This window comes from Culex pipiens, chromosome 3, assembly GCF_016801865.2.
Source record: "Culex pipiens pallens isolate TS chromosome 3, TS_CPP_V2, whole genome shotgun sequence".
Taxonomy (NCBI): domain Eukaryota; kingdom Metazoa; phylum Arthropoda; class Insecta; order Diptera; family Culicidae; genus Culex; species Culex pipiens.
The window spans coordinates 63,991,832-64,010,514 of NC_068939.1; the positions used below are offsets into that span (position 1 = coordinate 63,991,832).

At 36.9% G+C, this 18,683-nt stretch overlaps 1 protein-coding gene and 1 pseudogene across 2 annotated transcripts; both read right to left on the minus strand.

Moving 5' to 3' along the window:
* Positions 1-675: 675 nt before the first annotated feature.
* LOC120418540 (60S ribosomal protein L6-like) lies at positions 676-5,848 on the minus strand (annotated as a pseudogene).
* Positions 5,849-6,314: 466 nt separating this feature from the next.
* On the minus strand, positions 6,315-13,102 carry LOC120418539 (keratin, type I cytoskeletal 10-like). Of its 2 annotated transcripts, XM_052710493.1 has the most exons (5): positions 12,704-13,102; positions 12,584-12,595; positions 8,674-8,835; positions 6,529-6,775; positions 6,315-6,463 (listed from the first exon to the last, which is right to left on the minus strand). In XM_052710493.1, the coding sequence occupies exons 1-5, from the start codon at positions 12,801-12,803 to the stop codon at positions 6,451-6,453; spliced, it is 534 nt and encodes a 177-aa protein (XP_052566453.1). In that variant the 5' UTR covers positions 12,804-13,102; the 3' UTR covers positions 6,315-6,450. The 2 variants fall into 2 exon arrangements, with proteins under 2 accessions (XP_052566453.1, XP_052566454.1); XM_052710494.1 differs by lacking the exons at positions 12,584-12,595; positions 12,704-13,102 and adding an exon at positions 12,474-12,544.
* Positions 13,103-18,683: the final 5,581 nt, after the last annotated feature.

The following is an 18,683-nucleotide window of genomic DNA, read 5'->3' on the forward strand; positions in this document are numbered from 1 at the left end:
CGAGTCCACAATCGGATTATGGACCCGGGTCCACTATAGGAAAAGGTGGGTCCATAACAGGCAATTTTTTTTTTCAAATGGCTATTTTTCTGCTCAAAAACAAATAAACTGATGCAACAAATAGTCAAAATTATTCAAAAGGCTTCAGTTTTCATTGACCGAGCCACGTAGCCCAGTGGTAACGCTTCCGCCTCGTAAGCGGTAGATTGGGGTTCAAATCCCGGCTCGGACCAACACAACTGGTTATCTTTTCCCTTCTGGAATCGATTACTTAGTAAAGGGAAGGTAGTGTATCGTCACAAACTGGACCTTATCACGACACCTTAGGGAGGCGACCTATGGAATGTTAACATTAACCCTAACATGTTAACATTAAGTTGAGAATGAAACTGCCACTGAATCCGCTTTGTAAATGCCGGCCCCAATACTCTTCAAGGGTGTTCCCCTCAGGAACAGGGAAAGATTTACTTTACTTCAGTTTTCATTGTTTTGTACAAAGGGTTATGAAAAAGTGCTTAAAATATTGACAATTTGTGAAAAATGAGCTTCGGTTCTACTAGGGGGTCCACTAATGGTTAAAATACCCTATTGGCATTAGAAAATGGGGAGATGCTTGGGCTAGGCTAAGAAAACTTCAATTTCCATGTTTATTTTTCTATTATCCGCTGTACACAGAAAAAAAAATCCGGTAAATTTACATCATTTATGATGTACCAAAAGTGCACGTCATTAATGATGCTAATTTACATTATATTCATTGGAAATTTACGTTTCATCCGACGTAAATGTGCCGAAGAAAAATATTTCGCAAAAGTGTAAATTTCCGATGAAAATAACGTAAATTTACCCAATCCAAAAAAATTTTTAGCCCCGCTGAATCTAAAATCCGATGTAATTTTCAGACGCTTTTGTAGATCGTTGCTTTGGATAGTATACTTTTGGATTGCTTTATGATCAAAATTGAGCATTATACAAACATGTTTCAATACTCAAGAATGGTTATCAAACAATTCGCAAAAGTATAACTTTCAACTATCAATACAACAAAAAGTGTTAGAAAATAGAACCGAAATCTAGATCCAACGGGCCAAAATGGAATAAACAAATAAAATTTCATTTTTGTACTTGATAGAATAATTTCAATCTAATCTGGTGATTTTTGCAATACGGAATGTACTTACGCAATTATGTGTTCCGGGGTTAAGTCTTCTTTAGGTTTACCATTAGTATTCCTTCAGCATTTGGGTTGCTTGTGCTGCTAAGTCTCCGTTGACCCAAGAAATTCTAAGATTGGTGCTGCATATGACCTAAAAGGAAAGTTTTAATATTAAGAAAATGTTTACGATAGCATGGAGAACGTCGTCACCTCCGGGTGCGTCTTGGTGGCATTCAGGACCTCGTCGCCGACGGTCTTCTGGTCGGCCTTGCGCTGCTCCGACGGCACGTACTTCACCTCCTTTTCAGCGAAGATGTTTTTCTCGGTACAGGTGCTCTTCTTCTTGCAGGCCTAGCGGAAGAAACCGTCGTTGATGTGCTTCGAGATCTTGGCCTTGCGCAGATCGACGCAGGTCTTGGTCGCGATGACGTAGTTTTGCGAGACGCACTGAACCGGGCGGCTGTGCGAGACTGGCCACCAGCAGCAGACCCGACTTCAGGGTATCAGCAAGACGACGCGCTTTTCCGGTGACACAATCAGCACCTTCTTCAACGTCTTGTGGATATAGCGCATATGGTTGGTCAGCAGTTAGCTTTTGTTCTTCTTCACCAGCACCTTTTGTTCACCGCCGATCTTCTCCAACACCGTAATGGCCACCTTGCGCTTCTTCGTCCGGACCATCTTCAGGGTCTTCAGCGAGTAAAGCGCCTTCCGGGCGCTGAACTTGCCCTTCGTAAAAATACGCAATCCCTCGGCCAACAGCGCGTTCTTGCGGCTCGCGCGTTTCTTCTTTTTGTCACCACCGGTTTTGAAGGGTTTGGACTTTCAAGTGCCACGGCGGCCTTTTTCTTGGCTGGGACCATCTCAAAAAACAGAATAAAATTTTATTACTGTCTTTTCCACCTCCCTAACACATTCTCGAACGAATCACAACAATCCGAAATCGAACAAATTTAATCCGCTCCGCAAAAAAGTGACAGCAAACTGTTTCTGTTTGGAGATGGCCGTTGACGTTTTGTTTCAATGCCATGAGACTGGCAAAGGTAGGCATTGAAATGTTGGAGTTGTTGTCGGAGTAAATGGCAAACAATTTTCTCTTGCAGACTTTTTCAAATAACCAATGCGCCACGGGCTTCCTATGTGCATAGAAACTTTTGAAAAAGTAAGCGAAAAATGTTATCGACTATACCTGGAATTTTTTTTAAATAATTTTAGCTTTTTGGGTATTTTCAAACCGACTTTAGTTTGGGCCTGTTAAGTCTATGTATAAAAATAAATTTGGTTTATTGAACCTTTTATTTTTAAAAAATACTCATATCGACAATCGTTTATACAAAAATAATATTTTGTTATAAGATAAGAATAAGTATTTCGAAAAGTTTTTTTTTACAAAATATGTCATAAAAATTTTAGAACATTTCTAAGCCTTTATTTTTTTTAATTTAGTCGCATTATTTTTGATACTTGTACGTAATGTCACAGATTAAATTTAGTTTAAATCTGTTTGATATATTAGGGTAATCCTCCGCCAACTCACACAGCAGTTGCCCGACCCCTCTTAGATTTGCGTGAAACTTTGTCCTAAGGGGTAACTTTTGTCCCTGATCACGAATCCGTGTTTTTTCTAACTTTGCAGGGTTATTTTTTAGAGTATAACAATGTTCTACAAAGTTGTAGAGCAGACAATTACAAAAATTTTGATATATAAACATAAGGGGTTTGCTTATAAACATCACGAGTTATCGTGATTTTACGAAAAAAAAGTTTTGAAAAAGTTGGTCGTCATCGATCATGGCCGTTCATGGTCACCCGCGACAGACACGGATGACGAAACAAAGAGAAACGCAAAAAGTAACTTTTTCAAAACTTTTTTTCGTAAAATCGCGATAACTCGTGATGTTTATAAGCAAACCCCTTATGTCTATATATCAAAATTTTTGTAATTGTCTGCTCTACAACTTTGTAGAACATTGTTATACTCTAAAAAATAACCCTGCAAAGTTAGAAAAACACGAAATTTTAAAATGAAAAATTTTGTTCTAAATGAAAAAATGACCCTTCTGGGTCAATGTAGATTCGAAAAGTACATTAAATTTCCCATAAAATGACATGTTCCAAAATTTTTTACAGTCGAGTAACGGAAAATGGGAGAATTTTTAAAACATTTTTAGTGTTTTTTTCGATAAAAAATACGTTTTTTCGGAATTCTGAGTACGCCATCAAATCGGGCGTCTAATTTTACATAAAAGTCCCTTTGACACCAAATTTCTATCTCATCACCATTTCAGGCTGCAAATTATTGAAAAATACCCTCGAAAATACCTCTTTTTTCGCATGTTCAAAAATTGAAGGGGTCGTACCGCCCCTCCGTCACGAGATATCTAAAAACGGACCTCGGATTCGTTATCAGGGACAAAAGTTACCCCTTAGGACAAAGTTTCACGCAAATCGAAGAGGGGTCAGGGCAACTTTTCCCGATTTCGTGTGAGTTGGTAGAGAATTACCCATTATATTAAATTAATTCACAAAAGTTGAATGCCTATCCCAAGGTTATGATATGAATACCTCTATAAACTGAAGTTCTTTCTTTTTTTCTTCCTTGGCCCGATATTCTTTTAAAACCATACAATTTTTTTAAAACTTGCTCCAATTGAATGATGATTTGATTATTAAATCATCATTCAATTGGAGCAAGTTTTTAATTGTTCAAATAAAAATCTGATGTTTGTTCCATTTTTGTTCTACAAGCAATGGAATAAAATTGTATTTAAATAGAAAATAATTTAGTAGGAACCTATTTGAAATTATAATTTGAAAAAAACATTTTTTTGTTTTATCCAATATTCAAATGAATAAGAGAAATGATGTTGAAACACGAGTAACGATCGAGTACACTTCTAGAGTTTTTTTTCTAAAAGATCCAACAAACCAAATTTTCAGTTTTTGCTTTTTTGGTGTTTTTAATACCCCTGACATAAGGCGGTTTCAAAAACACCCAAAAAGCAAAAACTGGAAATTTGGTTTATTGGACCTTTAAAAAAAACTCCAGACTTCAACTCACTCTTTAATATCATCTATTTATTCTTTCAATTTTAATAAGAGCGATCACCCTAATCCAAAAGCATTTGCAACTCCGACATTCTGATGCATGCACCTTGCTAGGTCTACATCCTTGGCCAGTTGTCAACCCACCTGAAAGCGCGACGAGCATTTCAAAAAGACACTGCTTCTTGCGAAAGAATTGTGCATCTTGCTCACACTTGCCATTTGAATGAGTGAGATAAACATTTTTCTTTCATCATGAAGCGCCCTTTTGAAGTGTTTGCTGCGAAAGGTTTTAGTTTGTAAGAAAAGTCACCTGAAAAAAAAGTGCGGTGAGAAAAGTTTGGAAGCAGGTTCTCGGGCGTTCTGCCAAACCCGGTTACGGCAACGAGCGGATGCGAAACAACACGGTGGAAACGTAATCGGACGACTAACTGGTAATGTTTCAGTTCCCTGCCAGACGGCAAACCAAATCTGTGTGCACCCTGATTACAAATTGGACGAAGGATACACACACTTCAGCTGGACACGGCACGGAATGCACCTGTAAGAATTCTCCGTGGTCAATTTGTGCGGGGTGGAGATGTGGAATGGAACGTTCATGATCTGAATTGCGGTCAACAGCAACATATTCTGGTATTTCCCCTGACGCTGTGGACACGTATCTGCTGGGGCGATACGGCCCGGTAGAACGAACGATGGATGTGATGGATTTTGTTACCTAAAAAGTGAAAAAATATTATTTCGTGAGTGCTATTACCAAATCGTCCAAATGGCACTCTTCGGGACCGCTGTTTCGTCCAGAAGCTTATATTCCTCCAGAGTTACCTGAAGGAGTTTTGTTCTATGAGTCGTTTCTGATCAGAATCTGAATCTGATTCTAGAGACTACTTTGGTCCAGATTGTTTACATTGTTTGCGAAGAGACAATTGCTGGATTTTAGCTGGGGGTTGGTAAAACTTTTTTTTTTTGTTTCTGTCATACGACTGCTGAGACCATAGTTGGTCCATCTCGCAGTTGGTAAAACTTTTCCCTCAACCCGATTTAATACCGTTAAAGTTAATCTTGGTTCCTCTTTGATCCGGAAAGATCCTTTTCCTGCCAGAATTGTGCTAGTGAACGACACTGGGAAGGATGACCCACTAGTGCTGCTAAAGATGGCCTTCAGTAAGCCAGTAATGTTTTGTTTATGATTGGATATCTAACATTTTCTCCAACCCTACAGCGGAACATTGTTTTGCTTTCAAATGTGTTGATTTTTTTCTCTAAACATTTAACTTGAGAAAATCATGTTAAAATGTTAACTACTATCATAATTGATCACAAATTACTTGCAATTACAGTAAAAGTTGACATTTGTCTACAAAACACTCCCGAACGATCACCCGCAAGCGTCAACAATAAAGAACTGTCATTGTCGAGAACAAACAACAGTTAAAATTAAATTTAAGTGTAATTGATATTTACGTTCAGCATATTTTACATTAAATGTTAATTTACATGCTTTTCAAGTTTCAAAATTTATCGTTTGTCAGAAGCAAAAACATCATTTACATGAGAAGCAACGATAACATCGGATCTCATTTTACATGAAGGCCCTTTAAATGCAATTTAACGTTTTACATTGCATTTCAAATTTACATTGAGCATGTTTACGTTAAAAACAAGATTTCAGTGTCCGGTAAATTTACATTTTTTTTTCTGTGTATCTCAAGATCTCAACAACCAGAGGTACAAAATCAAATGTTTATAAGATAAATGCATAGAAAGTTTTTATTTATTTTTTTTACAAAATGCCCACTCATGAACCACCATGTGCGTGCAACATGGAGTTAAACTTTTCAAAGTGCCGTGATAATCTTCACAGCAACTTCACAGAAAGTTTAACTCCATGTTGCACTCACTCTCACTTTTAATTTCTCGATAAACATCCATTGCAGTTTGGATGACACATTAGTTCTTTTTTTTACCAAAAACACAATTTAAAAAAATCATATGGATGCGGCCCAAATTTAATCTGTGCAATAGTCCTGATTTTCAGTTCAATTAAGTTCTTTCAAATTTTTGGAGGATATACTTTTAGAAAACTTAAATAATTAAAACATGCAATGAATGTTATAAAGACACGTAGTACATTTATTTTGTGAAATAAATTTGTCATAATAAATTAGCCTTCAAATTCTCACAGTACGTTTTTGTTGACTATGGCCTCTTCGCAGTTTCTCCATCAATCCATCAATGTGCTGAATAGCTCAACCGAAGAATCTGCAAAACAATAAGTCACTCCAATTAGACCGCCGTCACTAAACAGAGTGTCCTTGTGAACTTACGGATATCCGCCACCACCTCCTCCGAACGAGTTGGCCGATGCTTGCGCACTCGAGCCCGATCCTCCAAATCCGCCAAAACCACCACCGTACGAGGCCGATTCAGCCGTTGCGGTGGCCCCTGATCCCCCGAAGCCTCCGTCGGCACTGCTGCCGGCTGCTGCCTTGCTAAACGAGCCCGTAATACCTCCCGGCCCTATGCTGAACGAGGCCGACTGGGCCTGAGCGTTGCTGCGACCTCCACCGTAGGCTGTAGGGTTTGAATGAGAGTTGAAGGTTGGCGGGCAGTAAAAATGAAAGTTTGGTGCTACTGCGAAAAATATTGAACTGAATGTTTGGCTGCAGGAAGTTATGCAATACGAATCGCGGTCAGCATATCGAGGACATGCCCTTAAGTGGTAGCCTAATTATGGTCACTGAACAGCTAGATGAAAAAAACATTTTTTTAAACTAGAACTAGGTTACAAAACCAATACTCATTCATGTTATTTTTCAATATTTTAATATAACTTATTACTAAAGCAAAACAAAAGTTGGCCAAACACCGCCAAGTTTACGCCGTTTACGTTGAGAAGTTATTACGGAATTTGCAACCAAGATCTACGATTTTGAAATCTACAAAATTCTATAAAAAATATGACTGTTTAGTGTTCATAGTATCGAAAAAAAATACCGAGATTTCATGATCGTCATTCTCTGAATAATATAAATAGATCAATGATGAGAATTTTACAGAAAAATCTGGTTCTCGTACGTGTATTTTGGGCAAATTGAGTTAAGAACGCCATTTTGTGCTGCTCACACTGCCTCATCTTTTGACCTTCACAGATCCCCAAAATTCGATTTAAATCCTAAAATATTCAATGAAAACCAAAAAAGCTTCGAAATTTTTTGGCACTTTTCATATAAAAGTAGTTTCAATCTTGTCGTGCTATCTTGTCACTCCCTGAAAATTGATGTAAGTGCGACAACTGGCCAAAGGGATTTCATGTCAGGATGCGTCTGACGCACGTACAAGCTAGACTACCGTAAACATTTGTAATTATTACTCGGCACTCCAGCAACCAACTTCAACCAAACATAATGGTCAGCCAAAACGTGTTTGTTATTGTTTACATTGCGTGCTTCCGTTTTTGTTTATTCAAGGTCAAACATTAAAATGCGTTTTTTTCTCGGAACGTCGTGTTGACTGTGGTGAACAGCGATGCCACATGGTTTGTTAAAAAAAGTCTGTGCATTTGTCTAGAATTCAAGTAAATCACTTTACAGTCATGGAAATTCACCAGAAATTACCTTTTTAAGCATGTGAAGACTAACGAAATAAGTATTGGTTGACATTTTTACAAAATATTTTTTCATGAGGTTTTCAAAAGCCTGTGAACCTAAAAAATGTCTGGCACAACCTCAAATGTCTGTAAAACACAGACAAATCTGTGCATTAGGGTGCCCAGAAAAAATGACCCCCTGCTCCACAAGCGGAAAACGTTTTTTTGGGTTATTTTAAGCATCTGTGTAAATTTTGAGCGAAATTGGATGAGATTAACCCATTGATACCCTAGCCTAACGTTGGCGAAAAAAATGTTTTTCATACAACAATGACTATTTTAAATCGCTAATAACTTTTCAAGATCGAGTTTAACAGCTTTGGTGTGTTGTACAAAGTTGTAGAGCATTAAATTTTCAATAAGAATCTCACTTTTGGAAATATTTGGATGGAAGTAGCGCACCGTGGTGACCAAACCGTAAGAAACTTGAGTTTTCCATACATTTTTTCGATTTTTTCCATACAAACTTCACCTCCGAGTATCAATGGGTAAATGATGTCCGATTTTGCTCATTTTTGGCCCAGAGTCCTAAAATAGGTCAAGGAACAATATTCTGCTTGTGGAGCGAGGTTTTGAAAAAAAGTCCCATATTCTGGGCACCCTACTGTGCATCTGGCATACTTGGTAGTTAGTTTCTAATCCTTCAACTTCTGAAGCAACACCAAAAAAAAGCGCATAAGCATTTTGACGGCTGCAACAATTTTGCAAATTTCGAGGCAACAAGTAACTATTTAACAAATCCCGAGGTGTTGAAATAAGCTGGAGAGGCCTGCTTCTGATTACACTTTGAGTTTTGTGAAAAAGCTACCAGAATCTTTTTTACCTGGTCCACCATAACCACCCGGATGACCATAGTGGCCCACCGGAGTAATCGGAGCCACTGGGACTGGCACTGGAACGGGAATGGCGGCGGGTGCGACCGGAACTGGAACTGGATAGGGCACGGCGGCTACTGCCGGGTATGGAACCGCAACCGGAAAGAAGCCTGCTAATGAGTAAAAGAAACAATGTAGACACTCGTTTTTGTTTGAAATTAGGCTCGACCTTTTCATGGACGCAGGTGACAAGGTGGGTTTTTTTTTCTTGCTGGTAGTAAGCGTGTGTTAGCGGAACTAGAACTGGATTAGACCATTAAGGGCTGAAGGACAAGTATTATATAGATCGAATCCAGTTTTATATCGATTTCAAGAGTTGCGGAAGCGTTTAAAATAGCTGTTATATTAATAACACTTCCGGGTAGTGAGTTCTAGATTAAAATAGATGTTATCATTGAGATTTTGATTTTGGACTCTCCCACTAATCACTATCTAATTGTATTACAGATCGTTCAAATTAAAGTTATTTGGTTTATAGTCGATGAGCTTCCATTTCAATTCCCATGGTAATAATCGACTAGATTAATTGTTGGGAATTTCACATCCATTCATCACTTTTGAGCCATCTTCCTGTCCATAAAGCATATTTGGCAACGACCGGTTTATGACTGGTGCTATTTGTCCAAACAAGAGGCCTGGCCGTTTCTTTTGCAGAGTTGTGGAATCTTTTGCTGCGCGGTGGTTCAAAGATGACCACACAACACCTGTCTGCGTTCAAGGACAGTCTCGTTCACCGGATAACAGTTGTTCAGAGCAGTGATTGACGGTGTAAAAGCTTTGGACCATCAACTGTGACGTGACGACTGTTATTGTTAATAAATTGAATGATGAAATTTTGCGAAAATGTACAAAAGGCTGTTTGCAATTTATAAATATTGAAAATGGGGTGAGTATAGACATTTTCAACATTTCCTTTTTTATTTAGATTGGGACTCTTTATGGTTCCCTGAAAATTTTGAAATCAGAGTTTCCTTGGAAATATACGTGATAAATATCTGTTATGTTTTTTTTCTCAATTTTTATTTAAATCTATCTACAATATTGATTATTTTTGTTGCAGTATTTTGAAAATAAGAATTATTAGGGGAACAGCATCTAATTCCAGCGTGCCTCTAATGTTGGCAGGTCAGAACTTTGACATTCAATTAAAGCTAATTAAAAGCGTTTTCAACTGAAATCGAGTGATGAATAGCTCAATAAGAAGTGAGCAAGCAAGTTTCTATAAAAAGTTTTGCAAAATTAGTTGTTTAAGTAGTGAAAAACAGCAAATTGGATGGAGTTAGGAGCGAGAGCTTAACCTGCCAAACATACGAGAATTTACCCTATTTCTGAAACAAATAAATTGTATAACAGTGCAGCGCTGCAGCGCCATCCCGTATTCGGTAACACGACGTGATTTTTATGTTTCCAAAATCGGGAAAACTAAAACAAACGTATTTTTAACATAAAAACTACTAATATTGTTGTGAGAACCATCAATAAACATTGTTAACCTTCCATAATGACGATTGTGGTTTTAGGGAATATTCATAGATCACGTTAAGGGGTTACATACATGTAGACAATCATAAATTTTCACATTTCAGAAAAATTATTAAATCCGCTTAAAAGATGATTTTCAATCACTCCTGAAAGTTTCATGAAAATTTGCCATGAGCAAAGCGACTTTCCGGGACTCGTGGTGTAGGGGTAAACGTGATTGCCTCTCACCCAGTCGGCCTGGGTTCGATCCCAGAAGGTCCCGGTGGCATTTTTCGAGACGAGATTTGTCTGATCACGCCTTCCGTCGGATGGGGAAGTAAATGTTGGTCCCGGTCTAACCTAGAGGTGTTAGGTCGTTAGCTCAGTCCAGGTGTAGGAGTCGTCTACCTGAGTCCTGCCTCGGTGGAGTCGCTGGTAGGCAGTTGGACTCACAATCCAAAGGTCGACAGTTTGAATCCCGGGGTGGATGGAAGCTTAGATGTAAAAAGAGGTTTGCAATTGCCTCAACAATCAAACCTTCGGACACCTAGTTTCGAGTAGGAATCTCGCAATCGAGAACGCCAAGGCAATGCTGTAGAGCGAAAAATTTGATTTGATTTTGAAAGCGAACTGTCAAACTTTGTGAGCGTTTTTCTCTGAACACCGAGTTGATTTATGGGTGCCACGATACGAGATGGAATGTACCAAATTGGCTGAAATTTTGGGTGAAGACACCCAAGACATATCACGTGTGCACGATGAAGCCCGATTTTGAAATTTTGAATTTAAAAAAAATACAAAAATCATAAACTGACCATTTTTTATATTAAAAACATAAAAATATTTTTATCATTTTTTCAAATAACTTTTCTGATAATCGGCCTTCGTCATGCACACGGGCCCGGTTTAACGAGTACTCATCAAAAAATTTTGAGCCGATTCGGTCAAAACGGTGTGGCACCCATTTTTTTAAACTGCTAACTTGAAATAGCTTTACCTCGGCAATGATACAACCAAATGTCTTCAAATTTAGTTTGTTTATAGATTAAAATGTATATTTTGATGCCCTGAAAACAGATTTAAAAAAAGTGTAAGTGTGTGCTCAAACCAATCCGACATTTTTGCCGATTTACATGTATGTAACCCCTTAAAGAACGAAATGCTTAATTGCTTGACTTTCAAAAAATAGATTGATTTATTTGCACTGATAATATTTTTTTGAATAATAACTAATTAATAAATTTTCTGAAAGTATTACGAAAATATATTAAATTAATTTGGGTGTTGCCAAAATAGGGAAAAAGTTGAAGAAATTTTTGCCAAAATTAGGTGTTGCCAAAAACGGGATGGCACTGTACTGCCGTTCTACGCATAATTGTCCCATGTTCAAAAAAGTGCAACTGAGAAAAACGCGATTGAAATTTTTCGACCGTTTTTTTGTGTTTCTACGCATAATTGTCCCGTAGGTCCCTATTCACCCTATATGTCCCTAATTGCCCCAGTTAGCAGTTTATCACTCTTATTTGTTATTCTTTTGCTTTACAAAAGGTAAACAAGACACAATGCTTTGTAAAACTAATGATTCCGCGAAAGAAAATACTTGGTGGGACAATTATGCGTAGAAGTACCACGATGGGACAAACAGACTTGGTGTTGTTTTTGATGAGTTTCCTAACAAAGTACTAGATTTTATGTGTTTTTCGAAAAGTAAACGTCAAACTAAACCTAAAAATGACAAAAAGTCAGAATCGACCAAAAATGACATGGGACAATTATGCGTAGAACGGCAGTGTATATAAAAAAAATAGAATAACAACCTTTTTCATAGACCCTCGGTCCGAGCCGGATATGTAAATTCTATAAGGACCTAATAAAAAATATGCTTACAGAAAAAAACAACATTTTTCCAATGAAGACTTTTTAGCATAGATAACTGTGTCTCAATTTAAAACTTTTGTCAGTATTTTTCCGTATATAAAAACCCAAATTCTCTGTAAAAAATGTTTTACGTGATCAAAATTAATAATTACAATGTGTTTTTTTTAGTAAATTTGGGAAAAAATCATTTTGCTAGTAAAAACCTAATTAGTTGTAATTGTAAGTTATTTATTCCAGTTATTGATTGTAACTGAATTATTTTACTCTTCTCAAAACGTAAAGATATCATCTTTGTTTATAATAATATTCTGTGTTAGTTCATTAGTGGTTAATTGTTTTTTTTTTTGCTTCTCCATGTCACTTGTTCATGAATTTGGCCGGTTAAATAAGAATTATGAGTATTTATCACCTTTCCTCAATGCTATTATCCAAATCCAATCATGCAGGTCAAACGTCACCATGAAATTGAAATAAAAATTGAGTAATTTGTTTATTATGGCACAATTTTTAATTTTATACCTTTTCTAAATGCTGCATTCCATTCACAAATTTCAATTGTAGGCACATAAAAAGAAGAAAAAAAACACAAAATTGTATCACAAGTCACATTTCAAATCTGGATCACACTTTATCGCATACCGTGCGGCCTCAGTCCAACCACCCCGCCAACGAAAAACTGAGGTTCCGGAGCGGCCAATGCCACGGCCATCAGGCCCGAAAACATCACTAGCACTTTCATTGTTGGCTGAACCAATTGACGACGATTCGCGAATCTGCCAATTCACACCCACTGACGATGCTGCTGTTGCTGCTGGGTCAAGAGTCACCCAAGATCTGGCGACGATGAACTGTACAAGAAATTCTTCTGCACTACGGCGTGGTACACCTTCAAACTCAACCGTGAACGAACGACTATTTCAAAAGTTTAGACTATTGATGGTTTTATGGCGGTGGAAGGGGTTCTTTTGGGGTGTCGCCAGCATCCGAAGCCACGAACAATCTCTCGGTCAACAGAGAGATTATGCTGCCAGGTGTCGTGTCGGCTGGCTTTTGGCCGAGGATCTTGCGAACGAAATCGAGATCGCATGAATCAGCCACGCGATCGTTATGAATGGGCGAGGTGGACACGGAGCTGCAAAATTTGAAATATTTGAAAATTTTCGATAAATCATCAAAACTTACGAAGAACCAGACGATCTTATAGAAATTCATTTTCAGCAATTCCAAGCCTTATTAAACATTTCTGAAATGTGTTCAAATTTGACCATAAATTACAGTTCAAAATCGTCAAAATCGTTTACTAAGGAAATTTCACTTTTCTTGGTAAAATCGTGTTTTGGAACACCGTGGCCAGAAGTTCAACGAAACTTTTTGGCTATCCGCCGACGATGCGCGTACGCTACGCTGAACACGTTGCCGTTGCGGTTTTTGGACAAGTTCATACAATATGTTTTTAGAGCGTCGCGGCGGTCGCCGAGATATCGACCTTGGAGGACACTAATCAGATGGAACACAGGGTTGTTGTTGGTGGGGTGGTTATTGGTAACGGTGTGTGGTGATGATAAAAAGCAGCATTTCTTGTTGAGTGACAGGGTTTTCTAGACCTCTAAGGACAGGCACAATGACAGATGTTGGAAAAACCCAAGTTCTTGAACGAGAATCAGGGTAAATATTGACGACTTCTTGAGAGCGCGTGGTTCCGCGATGGCGTTGATGGGTGTTGCACGTATAGCCATAGCAATACCAAACTATAAATTTTCATGAAGGTCGAGTCTAATCGTTTTGCTAAGCAAGAGGCACTTTCACGCAAGTTAGATTTTTTTGCTTTCGGAAAATCAGAACAAGTGATCTAAACAGCCTTCCGTTATTTACGCTATATTTCCACACTTCACACTGATAGAACCCTTTCAGGCCTGATGTGTCTTATATGACCCAAACATTATAATTTCCAAAACTCTGCATATAATGTCCGTATGGCCAGAAAAATCATTTTCCCATAACCAACCTAAAAAACATTTTTTTTTTGAAATTTCTGTCCTGAAACGTAATGTTTAAAAAATCAAAATGATTAGATAATGTCACGAAAGATTAATTCCTCGTCGTTAAATATTAGTTTTTTTTAATTGAGGAAAAATTGTCACTTAAAAAAAAGATAAAACTTAAAAATCGATATAGTTGTTCTAATAGTGCTCATATTTAACCCTCTACAACCCAACCTTGCCTTTAGACGTGCTTCGATTTAAAAACCGCTGAATATCCATTTTTCAACCAATTTTTGTTCTTTAAAAAGCATTGCACAGTGGTCCAGACCGCAAAATTAAGTGGAAAATGGATTTTCCGAAAAATGGTGATGTTTTGGAGCTTTGGTGTCTTCAGAAGAGTTGTTGCAAATAGATAGGTGCAACTTTTGGTTTGGTAAATACTAGTGTGGTTTACGATTAGGGTAGTTTTAAAAATCTAGCTTTACAGGAATATTTTTGGGATTTTTTTCGTCTTGTAGAAAGTTGTTGGACTTGCCAATCCAAGCAACTTTGTCGAAGACACCAAAATTTTATCTCGTAATATACAAATTTATAGAAAGCATCTGAGCAAACCTTCAACAATCATTTTTTTGAACGTGGCAATTCAGGGATAAGTTTCAGAGAAAAGAAATATTCGGAGCACTTTTAGAGCTCTTAAAAATGAACATTTTTATTATTTTACTTGTCAATTTGGACTTGAGGGTAAAAAGTTACAGCCATTTTAAGGTAAAAGAGATGCAACTTTAAAATTTAAATACTTATCTCGAAAAGACGCAAGCCAAATTTTAAGCACCACTTTGCATTTGAAAGAGGAGATCTAACACCCCAAGTAACATTTTATTCCAGGAGTTCTACAAGACCTCCTCAAGATAGCTACAGCATAGCAGTTTGGACCGCGGTAGGATAAAATTCTCTTCAAAACTTCTTCAGGAGTTTGGAAGAGTACTTGAAGAGAGTTTTATCCTCGGTTTTATCCTACCGCGGTCCAAACTGCTATGCTGTAGCTATCTTGAAAAGCTCTTGTAGAACTCCTGGAAAAAATGTTACTTGGGACTACAAACGCTAAAAAAACTCAAGGGTGTTTTTCTTCAAACTCGAGATATCATTAATTGAAAATGTCTAATTTGCAAGGAAAAACCATATGGGACCACCCTAACAAAATTTCGAAAATTGTCCGAATATATGTTTTTCCATGTAATTTTGCCCGCTGAATCTGAATCTGGCCTCAGAATTGAGCCAAAGTATCGAAAATCGATTTTTGGTCATTTTTTGGGTAATTTGCATTGAACTTTGTATGAACATCAATATTGAATGGGTGAATGGATGAAGAATTATTGGCTTCAGTGGACATAGTTTAAAAAATACAGGTATTGGCGGTTTACTGAAATCTCTAAGTATACCTGCACTGAAACAACGATGGTTTGACAACAATTGTTGTCAAACGAACGGGGTTCACGGCGTGTTTTCTAGAACAACCTTATCAGGAAAAAATAGTCATGGCCACTTTCAAATGTGTCTTATGGGAAATTTTCTCAGCTTTCCACTGCTTCTAAAAGCGAAATGTTTCATCGGGAAATTTCTGAGATATCTCTATTTTATGTTTTTTGGTTTAAAATTCCTTTATTATTTATTGGAAACTTTATACTAACTGTTCAGAAAACTAATCAAATGATGTGTTTTATGAGTCATTTACTCATCAAAATGTTTGCACATTTTGATGAGTAAGACAAGAAACAACTTTGTAGAAGGTAGCAAACCGCTGAACATTTTGAAAATTATGTTTTGTCTAAGTTTTTGAATAAATGGGATTTATTCAGAAATTAAAATCATAAAACAGTGTAAAAATTTATTTTTTACAAGAATTATTTGACATTTACATATTTTTTGTGTACAAATATCACGTGTCTACTTTGATTTAGCTTGTTTAACCGAAACTTTGGCAGGTTTGTGATTGTTAATGGTATTATATCTTATTTTAATGAATAAATCTGATATTTTCTTAAGCAGACATTAACCAGGAACATAAATACAAACATGATTTGAAATCGAAAATGTACTACATATTACTGTAGCAAACTTCAAAAGCCATATTTTCATGAGTATAAAATAAAGATAAAATTTTATAAAATGTTTTCTGTAGAAAATGCACTTAAAAGTAGCAATAAAACTCGAGTCTTCCAATTCAGAATTCTGAAAACACCGTCACAAACATTTATTTTTGTTTGAACAAAAAAAAAAATAGTATTTTAACAAAAAAATCTAACAGAAACTTTCTTTCCAAACTATTTGAACAAAAATCAAGACATATATATTTTTTTAAGATGAGATTGAAGATGAGAGTCTTAAAAACTTCTAAAATATTGCTAATTCCTTGATCATTTAATAAAAAAAAACTTAAACAATCATTTCATACTAATGAAAATTATTTCTCCTAAAGCTAGCAACAGTAATTTGCAGTATAATTTCGAGTACAAAACATGTTTTGTATCCATGCAACTAGGTAGTGTTTGATTAAGAAAATATGATATTTATTCATAAAAATCTTGTAATACCCTATCAATCTCAAACCTGTAGAAATTTCGGTTGTATCAGCTAATTCCAAGCTGAATCAGAGCAGACCGGTGTTATTTGTACACAACAATTATGTAATAATCTATTTGTTCTTGTAAAAATAATATTTCAATACGGTTTTATTATTTTATTATTTGAATAAATCCCACATATTCAAAAATTCGGTTAAAACTTAATTTTCAAAATGTTTAGCGGTTTGCAACCTTCTACAAAGTTGTTTTTTGTCTTATTTTGCACATTTTGGTCAGTAAAATACACATGAAACACATCATTTGACAAGTTTCCTGGACTGTTATTTAAAAGTTTCCAATAAATGATCAAGGATTTTAAAAGAAAAAACTTAAAATAGAGATATCTCAGAAATTTCCCGATGAAACATTTCGCTCTTAGAAGCATTGGAAAGCTGAGAAAATTTCCTACAAGACACTTTTGAAAGTAGTGATGACTATTTTTTCTCCTTAAGGTTGCCCAGAAAACACGCCGTGGGTTACTTTCTAATTTGACACCCTTTACGTGGTACGAACTAAAAAAGTGTAAAACGAGAAAGTGAAGGTTTGAGTTTGGGATGATTGTTTCTGGAGGATGAAATATAAAATTCTCGTCAGAAATGCTTAGACAAGTTCTAGATTAAATTTTCAAAAGGTCCTACACTCAATCCCCGGTGGTTGGTCACTTTTTCGTTTGACACTTTCTTAGTTTGTACCCCGTTGGTTGGTCAAAGTCAAACTAAAAAGTGACGAACTGTCACTTATTACACGGCGTTCACGCACATTATCAAAACAAACGTTTGGTAGTGTGTGTGAACTCCGTGTAAAGGGGTGTCAAACTAACAAATGACCCCGTTCGTTTGACAACAGTTGGTGTCAAACCATCGGGGTTTGAGTGTATCTGCATAGGAAACCCATGACTCATAGGTTGTTTTGAAAAATTACTCTAGAGTTGATTGTTTCTAGGTCTTCTAAAAATTGTATGATCGTATTTTGAATGAATACTTTTGGATGAAATGGGAAACAATGAATTGAAATTGAACACGTGTTGAACGAAATTTAAAATTGCGCCACATCGACAGTGAATCCGATCAATTTCAATAAAGATCTGTATCAATTGCAGACAAAAATCCTGTACATCCCTCATTTGTCTGCACGCCTGAACCAGCTCCCGCTCTGTTTTCTTTCCTCCTTCATCTGACAGCTACACTGAGCAAAACTTACCCAGCTCAACGAAGTGTTCTACACATGATCTGGCCCTGCTGTACAGAGCACTCAAATATCAATCGCAAAACACTTGACATTTCGGTGATTGGTCATGAAATAATGTCAATAGCCAAACACTTGAATTTTAAATGGTGTTGAAAAATAAAAGTACGTACAAGCGATTTACAGGTTCTCGCTTGCTAGTCGTGCACGCTACCACAGCGCCGGCCGGCAAGTTGAAGACGGGAGAGTTTGTTGTGCTATTGGTTCTTGCCTCGCTTCTAGCCTTCGATGAAAGTCGCGCAAAAATCAATCAGTGAAACACATTAAATTCATGTGGATAATCACGTTGACTTTGAATAGTGCCTGTTTTGGGTAGAATCTTAAGATTCATTTTCAAGTGTTTTGCTCATCACTTTGAATAGTTCAAGACGGTGGGACAAATTCATGAGCAAAACAATTGAAAAGCTTGAGCCACCCGAATGAAAATAACATGTAAAAAAATACCAAAAAGTCAACCGCCCAAACACTTGCATTTGATAGTGGTTTGGATTGATGTTGAAACACAAACCAATTAGATCCATGGCTTTCTACCTAAGGTACTCGCGATTGAGTGTGTAGTAGTGCGGTTGTCAAAATCGTTGTCTCTGACTCTCTCACTCCACTGACACTGACATTGTTTATGTTTTGGTTTTCCTGGCACGGTCCATTGTTCGTTTGTTATTGTTTTGGTTTTAGTGGCACGGAGCCATGCACTCACACTAATGCAAAGCAAAATCGCGAGTACCTATGATATACAGCCTTGAATTAGATCTACGATGTGACTTTATTCAA

Coding starts and splice junctions, on each gene's coding strand:
- LOC120418539 (XM_052710493.1), bottom strand. CDS start 12,803: ATGAAAGTGCTAGTGATGTTTTCGGGCCTGATGGCCGTGGCATTGGCC. Junction 6,776..8,673: donor GGGTGGTTATGGTGGACCAG/GTAAAAAAGATT, acceptor CAAACCCTACAG/CCTACGGTGGAGGTCGCAGC.